The sequence below is a fragment of the Hemiscyllium ocellatum genome, chromosome 7 (assembly GCF_020745735.1).
Source record: "Hemiscyllium ocellatum isolate sHemOce1 chromosome 7, sHemOce1.pat.X.cur, whole genome shotgun sequence".
NCBI lineage: Eukaryota > Metazoa > Chordata > Chondrichthyes > Orectolobiformes > Hemiscylliidae > Hemiscyllium > Hemiscyllium ocellatum.
In genome coordinates this window covers 2,135,619-2,150,389 of record NC_083407.1, presented here as the reverse complement: position 1 = coordinate 2,150,389, position 14,771 = coordinate 2,135,619, and the positions used below count along the sequence as shown (strand labels likewise).

Sequence of the window (14,771 nt, the reverse complement as noted above, 5' to 3'; positions counted from 1 at the left end):
AGCAGAGATTGCCCGCTGAGGATGTATAAGGCTCTGGACAGCCTGCATCTGGAATACTGTGAGCAGTTTTGGGCCCCGTATCTAAGGAAGGCAATGGAGAGGGTCCGGAGGAAGTTTACAGGAATGATCCCGGGGTTGAAGGGTTTGTCGTATGAGGAGTGGTTGAGGACTCTGGGTCTGTAGACCATGGGGTTGAGAATGATGAGGGGGTTGTGATTGAAAGGTAAGATGAGGTCAGGTCAGGTAAGAATGAACCCCATTGCTGTGGGTCTGGAGTCACATGTAGACCAGACCAGGGAATGATGCCAGTTTTCTTCCCTGCAGGACATTAGTGAACCAGATGGGATTTTCTGGCAATCGGCAATAGATTCATGATCATCATTAGATTCTTAATTCCAGATATTTTAAAAATTGAATTCAATTGGCACTACCTGCTGTGGTGGGATTTGGACCTGGATACCCAGGACATTACCTGGATTAGAAGGAATCTAGTAATAACAATATCACACAGCCATTGCTTCTGCTAAGAAGCCAATCAGCCATGATTGATTGCTGGAGCAGACCTGATGGGCCAAATGGCCTAATTCTGTTGCCGTTTCTAATGGCCTTACAATTGTTTTTATCTTTTGACTTTCAGACAGGAACTTCTTTCCCAACCAGTAATCGCCCAAGTTTTCATCATCCTTGAAAATCGATGCGTTTGGGTTTGGCTCTGGGATTTGTTGAATCTCTGCCTGGAATATCCTGAGAGGATATCACAGCCTGGGCCCTCTCCGTGATCTTTTCACACATGCTTTCTGTTCAGGATCACTCTTTGAAATCAATCATTAGCTTTGAGTTATGTCTCTTTCTCATTCTGGGGTTTTCCCTGCTATCTTTGCCATCCCGCTGGGCCTGGTATCTCTCTCTCTCTCTCTCTCTCTATTGTCATCTCTCTATGGCACTCTCTCACCCAGGGACCTATATTATTCTGTGGCCGGGATCTGTCTCTACAGGGGAGCCGGTAATTATTGTACAGATTAGAAGGAATGCCATTCTTAGGGAAGAGATTAAAGCAGTACAGAGTGAATATAAGAGGTTAGGTAGAAAATTAAAAATTAGAATTTTAAAAATTGTAATTTCTGCTTTACTCCCAATGCCAAACTCAAACGAGGGAAGGAAAAAAATGGTGAAAGGAGATAAATTAATGGCTGAAGAGCTGGTGTATTGTTTCAGGGATTCAGGTTTTTAGACAATTGGAATGTATTTTGGGAAAGAAAAGACCTTTAAAAAAGGATGGGTCTAATCTAAATTGGAAAAGGACCAATATCTTAGTAGAGAGATTTGCTTATTCCATTAAGGGTGACTTTATCCTGGTAGAGAGGGGGAGTGGAGGAGTTCTTAGTAGCAGTGTATTCGGAGGGTTTGATGGGGAAGAATGTGGGGAGGGCACATCAATTAGAAAAGAAAGACACAAGAGAGTTCGAGTCTGTAGTAACTCTGAAGAATGCTTCGAAAGTGTAGCGGAGGGGTCAGAGTCCTCATGTCTAATTAATGAGAGGATTGGACTCTTGATTAGTCAGGAAATCAAGTGTTACAGGGACAGGTAGAAAAAGGGGAGGTGTGGTTATATTGGACCAGCCATAACCCTGTTGAATGCAGAAGCAATAATAAATTATGTTTGTTTTCAGTCAGGCTTCCTGACTTAATCCAGGGCCCATGGTGGGGGATGGGGGTTTGAACTCAGGCCAGAGGCAGCAGTGAATATGTTTCTGAAATATCCGGGTGGATGTGGAGGAGTTCAGAGGCGAATGTTCCTTAATCATTTCTCATTTTGTTGCTGGACTCATTGCACTCACTGTCAGTTAGGCACCGCACTCAACAATTCCCAACATATGACAACTCAAACCAGCCTCCTCCTAGCCCGCATCCTGGGCATACCTGGGCATACCTGTGGTGTCAGATTTGGTGTCAACATGAGACAAGTTGATCTTGTTTGTATCCTTATTTCTTCTCAGTGATTCTGTGTAGAGCAATATATCTGGTTCGAGACGCCACAGGTTTGGAAGGAGACGTGAAGGTTTCATAAAGAGATCAATAAAGACAAAAAAAATACATTAACAGGGATAGCTCCAAGTGTGAGGGACTTGACTTGGATGGATTCATTGGAGAAACTGCCAACTGTAGAGGAGACTGAGGCAGGGGGAACATGATTGAGATATAAAAAATATGGTGGGCATGGATAGGATAAAGTTAAAAATCACACAATGCCAGGTTATAGTCCAACAGGTTTAATTGGAAGCACGCTAGCTTTCACCTGACTACCACCTGATGAAGGAGTGTTGCTCCGAAAGTTAGTGTGCTTCCAATTAAACCTGTTGGACTATAACCTGGTGTTGTGTGATTTTTAACTTTGTACACCCCAGTTCAACACTGGCATCTCCAAATCATGGATGGGTTGGATAGGAAGAAAGTTTTCCCGTGATAAAGGGATCAATAACCAGAGGGCACAGATTCAATGTAAAAGACAGGGAGGTTAGGCGGGGAGGTGGGAATCTGGAACTGACTTGATTGAGTTTTTTGAAGAAGTAACAAAGAAGATTGATGAGGGCAGAGCAGTAGATGTGATCTGTATGGACTTCAGTAAGGCGTTCGACAAGGTTCCCCATGGGAGACTGATTAGCAAGGTTAGATCTCATGGAATACAAGGAGAACTCGCCATTTGGATACAGGACTGGCTCAAAGGTAGAAGACAGAGGGTGGTGGTGGAGGGTTGTTTTTCAGACTGGAGGCCTGTGACCAGTGGAGTGCCACAAGGATCGGTGCTGGGTCCTCTACTTTTTGTCATTTACATAAATGATTTGGATACGAGCATAAGAGGTACAGTTAGTAAGTTTGCAGATGACACCAAAATTGGAGGTGTAGTGGACAGCGAAGAGGGTTACCTCAGATTACAACAGGATCTCGATCAGATGGTCCAATGGGCTGAGAAGTGGCAGATAGAGTTTAATTCAGATAAATGTGAGGTGCTGCATTTTGGGAAAGCAAATCTTAGCAGGACTTATACATTTAATGGTAAGGTCTTAGGGAGTGTTGCTGAACAAAGAGACCTTGGAGTGCAGGTTCATAGCTCCTGGAAAGTGGAGTTGCAGGTAGATAGGATAGTGAAGAAAACGTTTGGTATGCTTTTCTTTATTGGTCAGAGTATTGAGTACAGGAGTTGGGAGGTCATGTTGCGGCTGCGCAGGACATTGGTTAGGCCACTGTTGGAATATTGCATGCAATTTGGTCTCCTTCCTATCGGAAAGATGTTGTGAAACTGGAAAGGGTTCAGAAAAGATTTACAAGGATGTTGCCAGGGTTGGAGGATTTGAGCTATAGGGAGAGGCTGAACAGGCTGGGGCTGCTTTCCCTGGAGCGTCGAAGGCTGAGGGGTGACCTTATAGAGGTTTACAAAATTATGAGAGGCATGGCTAGGATAAATAGGCAAAGTCTTTTCCCTGGGGTCGGGGAGTCCAGAACTAGAGGGCATAGGTTTAGGGTGAGAGGGGAAAGATATAAAAGAGACCTAAGGGACAACTTTTTCACACAGAGGGTGGTACGTGCATGGAATGAGCTGCCAGAGGATGTGGTGGAGGCTGGTACAATTACAACATTTAAAAGGTATATGAATAGGAAGGGTTTGGAGGGATATGGGCCGGGTGCAGGCAGGTGGGACTAGATTGGGTTGGGATATCTGGTTGGCATGGACAGGTTGGACTGAAGGTGTGTTTCCATGCTGTACATCTCTATGACACTATGACTGTTGTAAGAATGGTAGATGTGGGATGTGTTTGGATGCTTACTTGCGATGTCAAAGTATACAATGCTGGAGAGTGGAGTTAGGATAGCTAGGTGGTTGAGTTTGATTAGCACAGGCTCAGTAGACTGAAGGGCCTTTTCTGTGCTGTAGATGTGTATAAGGCTATGACTGTACGAGGTGTTGGGGAATTTATTAAGAAGCAAAGCAAAATTATGAATAGCTGGGGTAACCTGAAATAACAAGAGAGGGTTTCCCATTGGCTGACAGGCTGCGAGTGGACAGCACAGGGTCAAGGTGACAAAAGAAGTCGAGTTAACACAAGGTCGTTGCAGGGAGAGGCTGCACAGGCTGTGACTCTGTGCGCTGGAGCATTAGAGGTTGAGGGGTGACCTTGTAGAGGTTTTTAATATCATGAAGGGTGTAGGCAAAGTGAATGGCAGGTGTCTTTTTCCTATGATGGGGGATTTCAAGACTGGGGGGTGGTATATTTTTACGATGGGAGGAGAGAGATTTAAAAAGGACACGAGGAACAACTTTTTTTACACAGAGAGTGGTTCATGTGTGGGATGAATTTCTCGAGGAAATGCTGGATGTGGCTACAGTTACAATGTTTAACAGACATTTGGATAAGGACATGAATAAGAGAGGTTTGGAGCGATGTGGTTCATGTCTAGGCCAGGGAGGTCTGGTTTAATTTTAATTTGGGTTTATGGTCGGTATAGACTGGATGGATCGAAGGGTCTGTTACTATGTTGTGTGACTGTATGACTCAAACTAAATTGCATTTATTACAATGCAAGGGGTCTGTAAGGCTGATGAACTCAGGACCAGTTTATGAACATGGGAATGGGACGCCATAGATATTACAAAACCCTGGCTGAGGCAGGGATGCATTAGCTGGGTGGTGTTATAGCAAGAATGTTAAATCCAGAGACCCAGATAACGTTCAAATCCCACCATGGCAGATTGTCGAATTTGAATTCAATCAAAATCTGGAATTAGGAGTTTAATGATGACCATGAATCCATTGTCCAAGTCTACCATCTTGGTTACAGTTGGGATACGACTTACCAGGGGTAAACCATGATGTACAGGTCTCTGGCGCAGAGTCCGTCCCTGTTGCTCAGAGGGGAAGGGGGAAGAGGAGCAGAGCATTAGTCATTGGGGACTCCGTAGTTAAGGGGACAGACAGGAGGTTCGGTGGGAACGAGAGAGACTCACGGTTGGTGTGTTGCCTCCCAGGTGCCAGGGTCTGTGATGTCTCGGATCGTGTTTTGGGAATCCATGAGAGGGAGGGGGAGCAGCCCCAAGCCTGGGTCCACATAGGCACCAACGACATACGTAGGAAATGGTATGGGGATTTAAGGCAGAAATTCAGGGAACTCGGGTGGAAGCTTAGTGCCACGTAGAAAAGTACAGCACAGAACAGGCCTTCGGCCCATGATGTTGTGCCGAGTGAGGCGAGGAATAGGGAAAGAGAGAAGTTGAACACATAGCTACAGGGATGGTGCAGGAGGGAGGGTTTTGGATTCCTGGATGATTGGGGCTTTTTCTGGGGTAGGTGGGATCTCTACAAGCAGGATGGTCTTCATCTGAACCAGAGGGGTACCAATATCATGGGGGGAGGGGGGGTGGATTTGCTAATGCTCTTTGGGAGGGTTTAAATTAACTCAGCAGGAGGATGGGAACCTACATTGTAGTTCCAGTGTCCAGGAGGTTGAGAGTAGTGAGGTCAGAAATATGGTTTCAAGGTTGCAAGAGTTCACCAGCAATCAGGAAGGTGGTTTGAAATGTGTCTACTTTAACACCAGGAACATCTGGAATAAGGTGGGTGAGCTTGCAGCATGGATTGGTACCTGGGACTTCGATGTTGTGGCCATTTCAGAGACATGGATAGAGCAGGGACAGGGATGGCTGTTGCAGGTTCCAGAGTTTAGATATTTCATTAATTACAGGGAAGTTGGTAAAAGAGGGGGAGTGTGGCATTGTTAGTCAAGTACAGTTTTATGGTAGCAGAAAGTATGTTTGAGAACTCATCTACTGAGGTATTATGGGCTGAGTTTAGAAACAGGAAAGGAGAGGTCACCCTCATGGGAGTTTTCTATAGGCCTCCGAATAGTTCCAGAGATGTAGAGGAAAGGATAGCAAAGATAATTCTCAATAGGAGCAACAGTAAAAGGGTAGTTGTTATGAGGGAATTTAACTTTCCAAATATTGATTGGGAATACTATAGTTCAAGTACTTTAGATGGGTCAGTTTTTGTCCAATGTGTGCAGAAGGGCACACAATGTGTGACACAGTACGTAGACAGGCCAACAGGGGGCGAGGCCACATTGGATTTGGTACTGGGTAATGAACTCGGCCAGGTGTTAGATTTGGTGAGCAGTTGGGTGATAGTGACCATACTTCAATTATGTTTACTTTAGCAATGGAAAGGGATATGTATATACCACAGGGCAAGAGATATAGCTGGGGGAAAGGCAATTATGATGCAATTAGGCAGGATTTAGGAAGCATAGGATGGGAAGGAAACTGGACGGGATGGACACAATTGAAATGTGGAGCTTATTCAAAGAACATCTATTTTGTGTCCTTGATAGGTATGTACCTGTCAGGCAGGGAGGGGTGGTCGAGTAAGGGAGCCGTGGTTTACTAACAAGTTGAATCTCCCGTCAAGAGGAAGAAGAAGGCTTATGTTAGGATGGGACGTGAAGGCTCAGTTAGGGCACTTGAGAGTTACACGTTAGCCAGGATAGACCGAAAGAGAGAGCTCAGAAGAACCAGGAGGGGAGATGAGAATTTGTTGGAGGATAGGATCAAGGAAAACCCTAAAGCTTTCTACAGGTATATCAGGAATAAATGAATGACTAGAGTAAGGTTATGGCCAATCAATAACAGTGGGGGGGAAGTTGTGAGCGGAGTCAGAGGAGATGGGCAAGCGCTAAATGAATATTTTTCATTGGTATTCACAATGGTAAAAAAACAATGTTATTGAGGAGAATACTGAGATGCAGGCTATTAGACTGGATGGGATTGAGGTTCATAAAGAGGAGGTGTTAACAATTCTAGAAAATATGAAAGTCCCCTGGGCTGGATGGGATTTATCCGAGGCTTCTCTGGGAAGCCAGGGAGGAGATTGTTGAGCCTTTGGCTTTGATCTTAATGTTATCATTATCTACAGGAATAGTGCCAGAAGGCTGGAGGATAGTAAACGTTGTCCCCTTGTTCAAGAAGGGGAGTCAGGACCACCCTGGTAATTATAGGGTAGTGAGCCTTACTTCAGTTGTGGGTAAAGTGTTGGAAAAGGTTATAAGAGATAGGATTTAAAATCTGATTGAAGATTTGTAGCTCGGGTATCCGTTGTTGTGGTTCTGCTCGCCGAGCTGGAAGTTTTTGCTGCAAACGTTTCGTTCCCTGGCTAGGGATCACCAATCTCGGGACTCATAGCAGAGGCAGTTATGCAAAGGTTAGAACATACAGCCCTACCACAAATCCAACCCAAACTCTGGATCAGATATGTTGATGACACCTTTGTAATCATCAAAAACACAGATATAGAAAAAAACACACCGAATCATCAACGCCACACTCACAGGAATCCGATTCACATGAGAAGAGGAAAAGGATAGCCAACTCCCATTCCTAGACGTGTTAGTAGAGAGAACACCCAACGGAGAATTCACCACAAGGGTACACAGGAAACCAACACACACAGACCAAGTCTTAAACTATGAAAGTAACCACCCCAACACACACAAACGAAGCTGCATCAGGACACTATTCAAGAGGGCCACAACACACTGCAGTACACCAGAACTGCGAAAAGAGGAAGAGGAACATCTATACAAGGTATTCGCCAAAAACGGATACCCACGCAACTTTATCACCAGATGCCTAAGAGATAGACCGAGGAACGAGGACATGCCACAACCAAAAGGACTAGCCACTCTACCATACGTCAGGAGCGTCTCAGAACTGACAGCCAGACTACTGCGACCCTTAGGACTCATAACAGCACACAAGCCAACATCCACGCTCAGACAACAACTCACTAGAACAAAGGACCCAATACCCAGCATGAGCCAAACTAACGTAGTTTACAAAATACCATGCAAGGACTGCACAAAACACTATATAGGACAAACAGGAAGACAGCTAACAATCCGCATCCATGAACATCAGCTAGCCACAAAACGACACGACCAGCTATCTCTAGTAGCCATACACTCAGACAACCAGCAACATGAATTTGACTGGGAAAACACCACTATCATAGGACAAGCCAGACAGAGAACAGCCAGAGAATTCCTAGAAGCATGGCATTCATCCCCAAACTCCATCAACAGACACATTGACCTGGACACCATATACAAACCACTACAGCTGAAACTGACACCCAGAAACGGCAAGAACATCCATCAACAGACACATCGACCTGGACCCCACATATAAATCACTGCAGCTGAAACTGACACCCGGAAGCGGCAAGAACAAACCAATATGAATACCGGAAGAAACATCAAAGCAGCGCTTCACACGAGGCTCCAACAGCACTGATGATGTTCCCTAGCCAGGGAACGAAACGTTTGCAGCAAAAACTTCCAGCTCGGCGAGCAGAACCACAACAAGAGATAGGATTTATAATCATCTAGAGAGGAATAAGTTGATTAGAGATAGTCAACACGGTTTTGTGAAGGGTAGGGGTTGTGACTCACAAACCTTACTGAGTTCTTTGAAAAGGTGATCAAACAGGTAGATGAGGGTAAAGCAGTTGATGTGGTGTATATGGATTTCAGTAAGGGGTTTGATAAGGTTCCCCACTGTAGGCTATTGTACAAAATACAGAGCCATGGGATTGAGGGTGATTTAGCGGTTTGGATCATAAATTGACTAGCTGAAAGAAGACAGAGGGTGGTGGTTGATGGGAAATGTTCATCCTGGAGTTTAGTTACTAGAGATGTAACCACAAGGGTCTGTTTGGGGTCCACTGCTGTTTGTCATTTTTATAAACGATCTGGATGAGGGTGTAGAAGGATGGGTTAGTAAATTTGTGATGACATGAAGGTCGGTGGAGTTGTGGATAGTGTTGAAGGATGTTGCAGGTTACAGAGAGACATTGATAAGTTGCAGAGCTGGGCTGGGAGGTGGAAATGGAGTTTAATGTGGAAAAGTGTGAGGTGATTCACTTTGGAAGGAGTAACAGGAATAATGAGTATTGGGCTAATGGTAAGATTCTTGGCAATGTAAATGAGAAGAGAGATCTTGGTGTCCATGTCCAAACATCTCTGAAAGTTGCCACCCAGGTTGATAGAGTTGTTAGCTGCAAATGTGTTGCTGGTCAAAGCACAGCAGGTTAGGCAGCATCTCAGGAATAGAGAATTCGACGTTTCGAGCATAAGCCCTTCATCAGGAATTCTCTATTCCTGAGATGCTGCCTAACCTGCTGTGCTTTGACCAGCAACACATTTGCAGCTGTGATCTCCAGCATCTGCAGACCTCATTTTTTACTGATAGAGTTGTTAAGAAGGTATTTGGTATGTTAGCAGTTATTGGTAGAGGGATTGAGTTTCGGAGCCATGGGCAATTAGGATTGGGTAATAAATACTGACCTATCCAGTGATGCCCTCATCCCGTGAATAAATAAAGAAAAAATGATGGACCGAGACTGGCAGCTCAATGTTCTGGGTTTTATTTGCTATAGGAATGATAGGAAAGGATGCAACAAAGGGGGAGGGGGTGAGGGCGTTGATGTTTTTGATTAAGGAATACATTATTGCTGTCATGAAAACCGTCCGGTGAAAATATGGGGCAGAAATTACTAAATAGAAAGGAAAGATGACTTTGATGGGATTGTACTATAGGCCCCTAATAAATAGCAAGTGGGAAAACATGAAACAAATGTGTAGGGAGATCTCAGATATATGTAAGCATAATAAGTTTGTAATAAAAGGGGGATTTGAATTTTCCAAACATTGACTGGGACGACCATAGTGTTAAAGGTTTGGATGTTGAAGAATTTGCCAAATGTGTCCAAGAAAATTTCCTTTATCAATATATGGATGCTCCTAATAGAGAAGGAGAGAATTTAGACGTTCTTTTAGGCAATAAGGCAGGGCAGGTGACTGAAATAAAAGTGGGGGAACACTTTGGATCTAGCAATCGTGATTCTATTAGTTTCAAAATGGTTATGGAAAAGTCTTCCATTAAAGTTAAATTTTTAATTGATGTAAAGTAAATTTTAATGATATAAGACAAGAACTTTCAAAACTTTGATTGGAGTAGGCTGTTCGCAGGTAAAGGGACATCTGACAAGTGGGAGGCATTCGAGAGTGCAATGGTGAGAATTCAGAGGTATTTTGTTTCTCTTAGAGTGAAGGGTGGGACTGGTAAGATTAAGGAACAATTGATGAGTAAATTCTTTGAGGAAGTGACCAAGTTGATAGATGAAGGAGGGGCTGTTGATGTCATATACGTGGACTTTAGTAAGGTGTTTGATAAGGTTCCCCATTGTAGACTAATGGAGAAAGTGAAGTCACATGGTGTGCAGGGTGTTCTAGCAGGTGGATAAAGATCTGGTTGAGCAACAGGAGACAGAGAGTAGTAGTTGAAGGGAGTTTCTCGAAATGGAGAAAGGTGCCCAGTGGGTGTCCCACAGGGGTCAGTGTTGGGGTCACTGTTGTTTGTGATATACATAAATGATCTGGAAGAGGGCACTGTTGGTATGATCAGCAAGTTTGCAGATGACACGAAGATTGGTGGAGTAGCAGAGAGCATAAGGGACTGTCAGAGAATACAGGAGGATATAGACAGACTGGAGAGTTGGGCGGAAAAGTGGCAGATGGATTTCAATCCAGACAAATGTGAGGTGATGCATTTCAGCAAGACTAATTCTAGAGCGAATTATACAATGAATGGAAGAGCCTTGGGAAAAGTTGATGAGCAGAGAGATCTGGGAGTGCAGGTCCATTGTACCCTGAAGGTTGCTGCACAGGTGGATAGAGTGGTCAAGAAGGCATATAGTACGCTTGCCTTCACTGGACGGGGTATTGAGTACAAGAGCTGGCAGGTCATTTTAAAATTGTACAAGAAATTGGTTCGGCCACATTTAGAATACTGTGTACAGTTCTGGGCGCCACATTACCAAAAGGATGTGGACGCTTTGGAGAGGGTGCAGAGAAGGTTTACGAGGATGGTGCCTGGTATGGAAGGTGCTAGCTATGAAGAGAGGCTGAGTAGGTTAGGTTTGTTTTTATTAGAAAAAAGATTGAGGGGGAACCTGATTGAGGTTGAAAACCTCATGAAGGGTACAGACAGGGTGGGTAGGGACAAGCTTTTTCCCAGGGTGAAGGATTCAATAACGAGAGGTCAGAGAGGAGAAAAGTTTAAGGGGGATACATGAGGAAAATGCTTTACTCAGAGGGTGGTGGGCATTTGGAACGCGTTGCCAACAGAGATGGTAGAGGCAGGCACGGTAGATTAATTTAAGATGCATCTGGACAGATGAATGAGTAGGTGGGGAGCAGAGGGAGACAGATGCTTAGGGATTGGGTGACATTTTGAGACAGTGGATTTGGATCGGCTCAGGCTTGGAGGGCCGAAGGGCCTGTTCCTGGGCTGTAAATTTTTTGTGCTCTTTGTTCTTCTTTGATGAATAAAGATATTGAGGCTCTAGTCCAGAATAAAAGAGAATCTTATTTTAGATTTAGACAACTTGGTTCAGTTGAATGTCTTCAACTGTATCAAGAGTGTAGGGGCATTCTAAAGAGAGATCTCTGGGATCACTCTCATCGATCTCTCTCCGTGATCTCTCTCTGGAATCTCTCTCTGCGATCTCTCTCTGCGACCTCTCTCTCTGGGATCACTCTCTGCGATCTCTCGCTGGGATCTCTCTCTGGGATCTCTCTCTGGGATCACTCTCTGGGATCACTCTCTGCGATCTCTCTCTGCGATCTCTCTCTGGGATCTCTCTCTGCGATCACTCTCTGGGATCTCTCTCTGAGATCACTCTCTGGGATCTCTCTCTGAGATCACTCTCTGGGATCTCTCTCTGAGATCTCTCTCTGGGATTTCTCTCTGCGATCTCTCTCTGTGATTTCTCTCTGCGATTTCTCTCTGGGATTTCTCTCCATGATCTCTCTCTGGGATCTCTCTCTGCGATCACTCTCTGGGATCTCTCTCTGAGATCACTCTCTGGGATCTCTCTCTGCGATCTCTCTCCATGATCTCTCTCTGGGATTTCTCTCCATGATCTCTCTCTGGGATCTCTCTCTGCGATCTCTCTCTGCGATCACTCTCTGGGATCTCTCTCTGGAATCTCTCTCTGGGATCTCTCTCTGCAATCTCTCTCTGTGATCTCTCTCTGGGATCTATATCTCTTTGGGGCTGGATGTCTCTGAGATCGCTCTCCCCAGAACTGGATTATCTCTCTGGGGATCTTGGTCCCATCTCTTGATCCAACACCATCTCTAAACCATCTCTTTGGGATCTCTATCTCCCTGAGACTTTGATCTCTCTCTGAGATCTCTCTCTCTGGGTGACTGGGATCCCTCTGTCTTTCTGAGGGATCGCCTCTCTCTCTCTCTCTCTCTGTAATTGGGACCTTTCCTTGGGATCAGCCTGGAGCAGGATCCCAGGCTCAGAAGTGACGTTCGGGAGGAGGAGCGAGGAGGTGACACGTCAGGAGAAAGTTTCAAACAGAGAGAGAGAGAGAGAGAAGGAGAAAGGAACAGAGAGAGAGAGAGACCCGCGGCGAGACAGGCAGAGAGAGAGTGAGAGAGCAAAGTGGGATAGGGAAAACTCCGGGAGGGAGGGATAGAGAGAGAGAGGGATAGAGGGAGGGAGTGTGGGATAGAGGGAGGGAGTGGGATCCCTCCGCCTGCGCTGTTTGTAACAAAGGAGCAAGCGGCACATTAAAGGGATCGAGATTCCGCGATCGGATCCCGGGGATTCCCAGTGATCCCGAATGTGCCCAGCCAGTCCTGGTGATCCCACATTCCCTGTGATTCCCAGTGACTCCCTATTCCCGAAGATTCCCAGTTTCCAGTGATTCCTGTTTTTCCTGATTGTTTTTGGTAATTCCCAGTTATTCCCGATTATTCCAGACTGTTCAAGGTTATTCCTGGTCATTCCCTATGCCTGCTGATTCCCAGGGATTGCAGTTCCCAGTGACTCCTGGTGATTCCATGATCCCAGACATTCCCAGTCATTCTGTTTCACAGTGATTCCTACAATTCCCAGTAGTTCCCACAATTCCGAGTGATTCCCGGTCAGGATGCGTCTCTCCATGATCCTGGCCCTAGTGCGGCCAGTTGGTCCAGTAGTAATCGGAATCTCTCTGGGATTCACACTGAGTCTATTGAGCAGTGGCTGGGGAGATGAACCTTGTTCCCAGCCTCGGGAAGGAGCCGGGATCCGGGGCAGGAAGCCCAGCTCCGTGGCAGCTGCTCCTGGTGGAGAGAGTGAATCCAAGCGGCAGGAATTTGAACCCCGGATCGTCCCGTATAAAGCAGCAAATGTGAAAAACCAAGGGAAGAAGACTGTCAGGTAAGGACATGGGGAGGTGGGAGGGGGCTGGGACAATTACAGCATCGAGATAGGAATAGGAAGGGTTTGGCGGGATAGGGGCTGGGTGCTGGCAGGTGGGACTAGATTGGGTTGGGATATCTGGTCGGCATGGACGGGTTGGACCGAGGGGTCTGTTTCCATGTTGTACATCTCTATGACTCTATGATTATGACTGGGATATGGGAATGTGTTTGGGATTGGGGATAAGAGCTGAAAAATGTGTTGCTGGAAAAGCACAGCAGGTCAGACAGCATTAAAGGAGCAGGAGAATCGACGTTTCAGGCATAAGCCCTTCTTCAGGAAGGGCTCTCCTCTATTGAGGATAAGGGACTGGATAAGGCAATTGAACTAGGATAACGGAATCAGATGGAATTGGGATGGGGAAAGGGTTGAGTGTGATTGAACTAGGGGGAATTGGATTGGAATATGGGAGTGGTTTTGGGGTTGGATTGAAGAATGATATGGTGAATGTGCGAGGGAATGGGATTGGGTCAACGGTGGTGCATCATCTCAGAGTAAGGGGTCACCCATTGAAGACAGAGATGGGGAGGGATTCCTCCTCTCAGAGGGGAGTGAATCTGTGGAATTCTTTCCTACAGAGGGCTGTCGGGGCTGGGTCACTCAGTAAATTCAAGACTGATGGAGACAGATTTTTAATCAGGAAGGGGACGGAGGGCTAAGGGGGATAGGCAGGAAAGTGGGATTGAGGATGATCAGGTCAACCATGATCTCATGTATTGGTGCAGCAGATTCGATGGGCCGAAGGCCAACTCTATCCCTCTTTCTTCTGGTCTTTTGGAAATGGGATTTCTTCAACAGGAGGAACTCTGACTGTCTTGTTAAACACGATTTCTTTTTTCGAAATCCTCACTGACCCTGCCCAGTTTCCTATTTGTTTTGAAATGTCAAGTTATCACATATATTCCAGTATTTTCCTGAATGCTGTGTGTTCTCCAATTCCCCTCCCATCGTAGATCAGGCGGTTATATTTGTCACCCTCCAATCCGCAGGAACCTTTCCAGAATCTCTGACCTTTGAAAGATAATCACCAGTGTATCCACCATCTCAGGGGATATCCACAGCCTTCAGCCTTCACCAGTGTATCCACCATCTCAGGGGATATCCACAGCCTTCAGCCTTCACCAGTGTATCCACCATCTCAGGGGATATCCACAGCCTTCAGCCTTCACCAGTGTATCCACCATCTCAGGGGATATCCACAGCCTTCAGCCTTCACCAGTGTATCCACCATCTCAGTGGATATCCACAGCCTTCAGCCTTCACCAGTGTATCCACCATCTCAGGGGATATCCACAGCCTTCAGCACTTTTTCCTTGAGGTTAAAGCAGAAAGTGCTGCAGAAATTCAGTAGGTCTGGCAGTGTTGGTGGAGAGAGAAACACAGTTAACGTTTTATATCTGATATT

General features: G+C 45.6%; 1 protein-coding gene across 1 annotated transcript in view; it reads left to right on the top strand.

Moving 5' to 3' along the window:
- Positions 1–12,482: 12,482 nt before the first annotated feature.
- Positions 12,483–14,771, top strand: part of chpfa (chondroitin polymerizing factor a) — a 73,481-nt gene continuing 71,192 nt past the window's right edge. Inside the window, exon 1 of the mRNA XM_060827774.1 lies at positions 12,483–13,324. Within this exon, the coding sequence (XP_060683757.1) occupies positions 13,053–13,324 (272 nt within the window). The 5' untranslated portion in view covers positions 12,483–13,052. The remainder of the gene's footprint in view (positions 13,325–14,771) is intronic.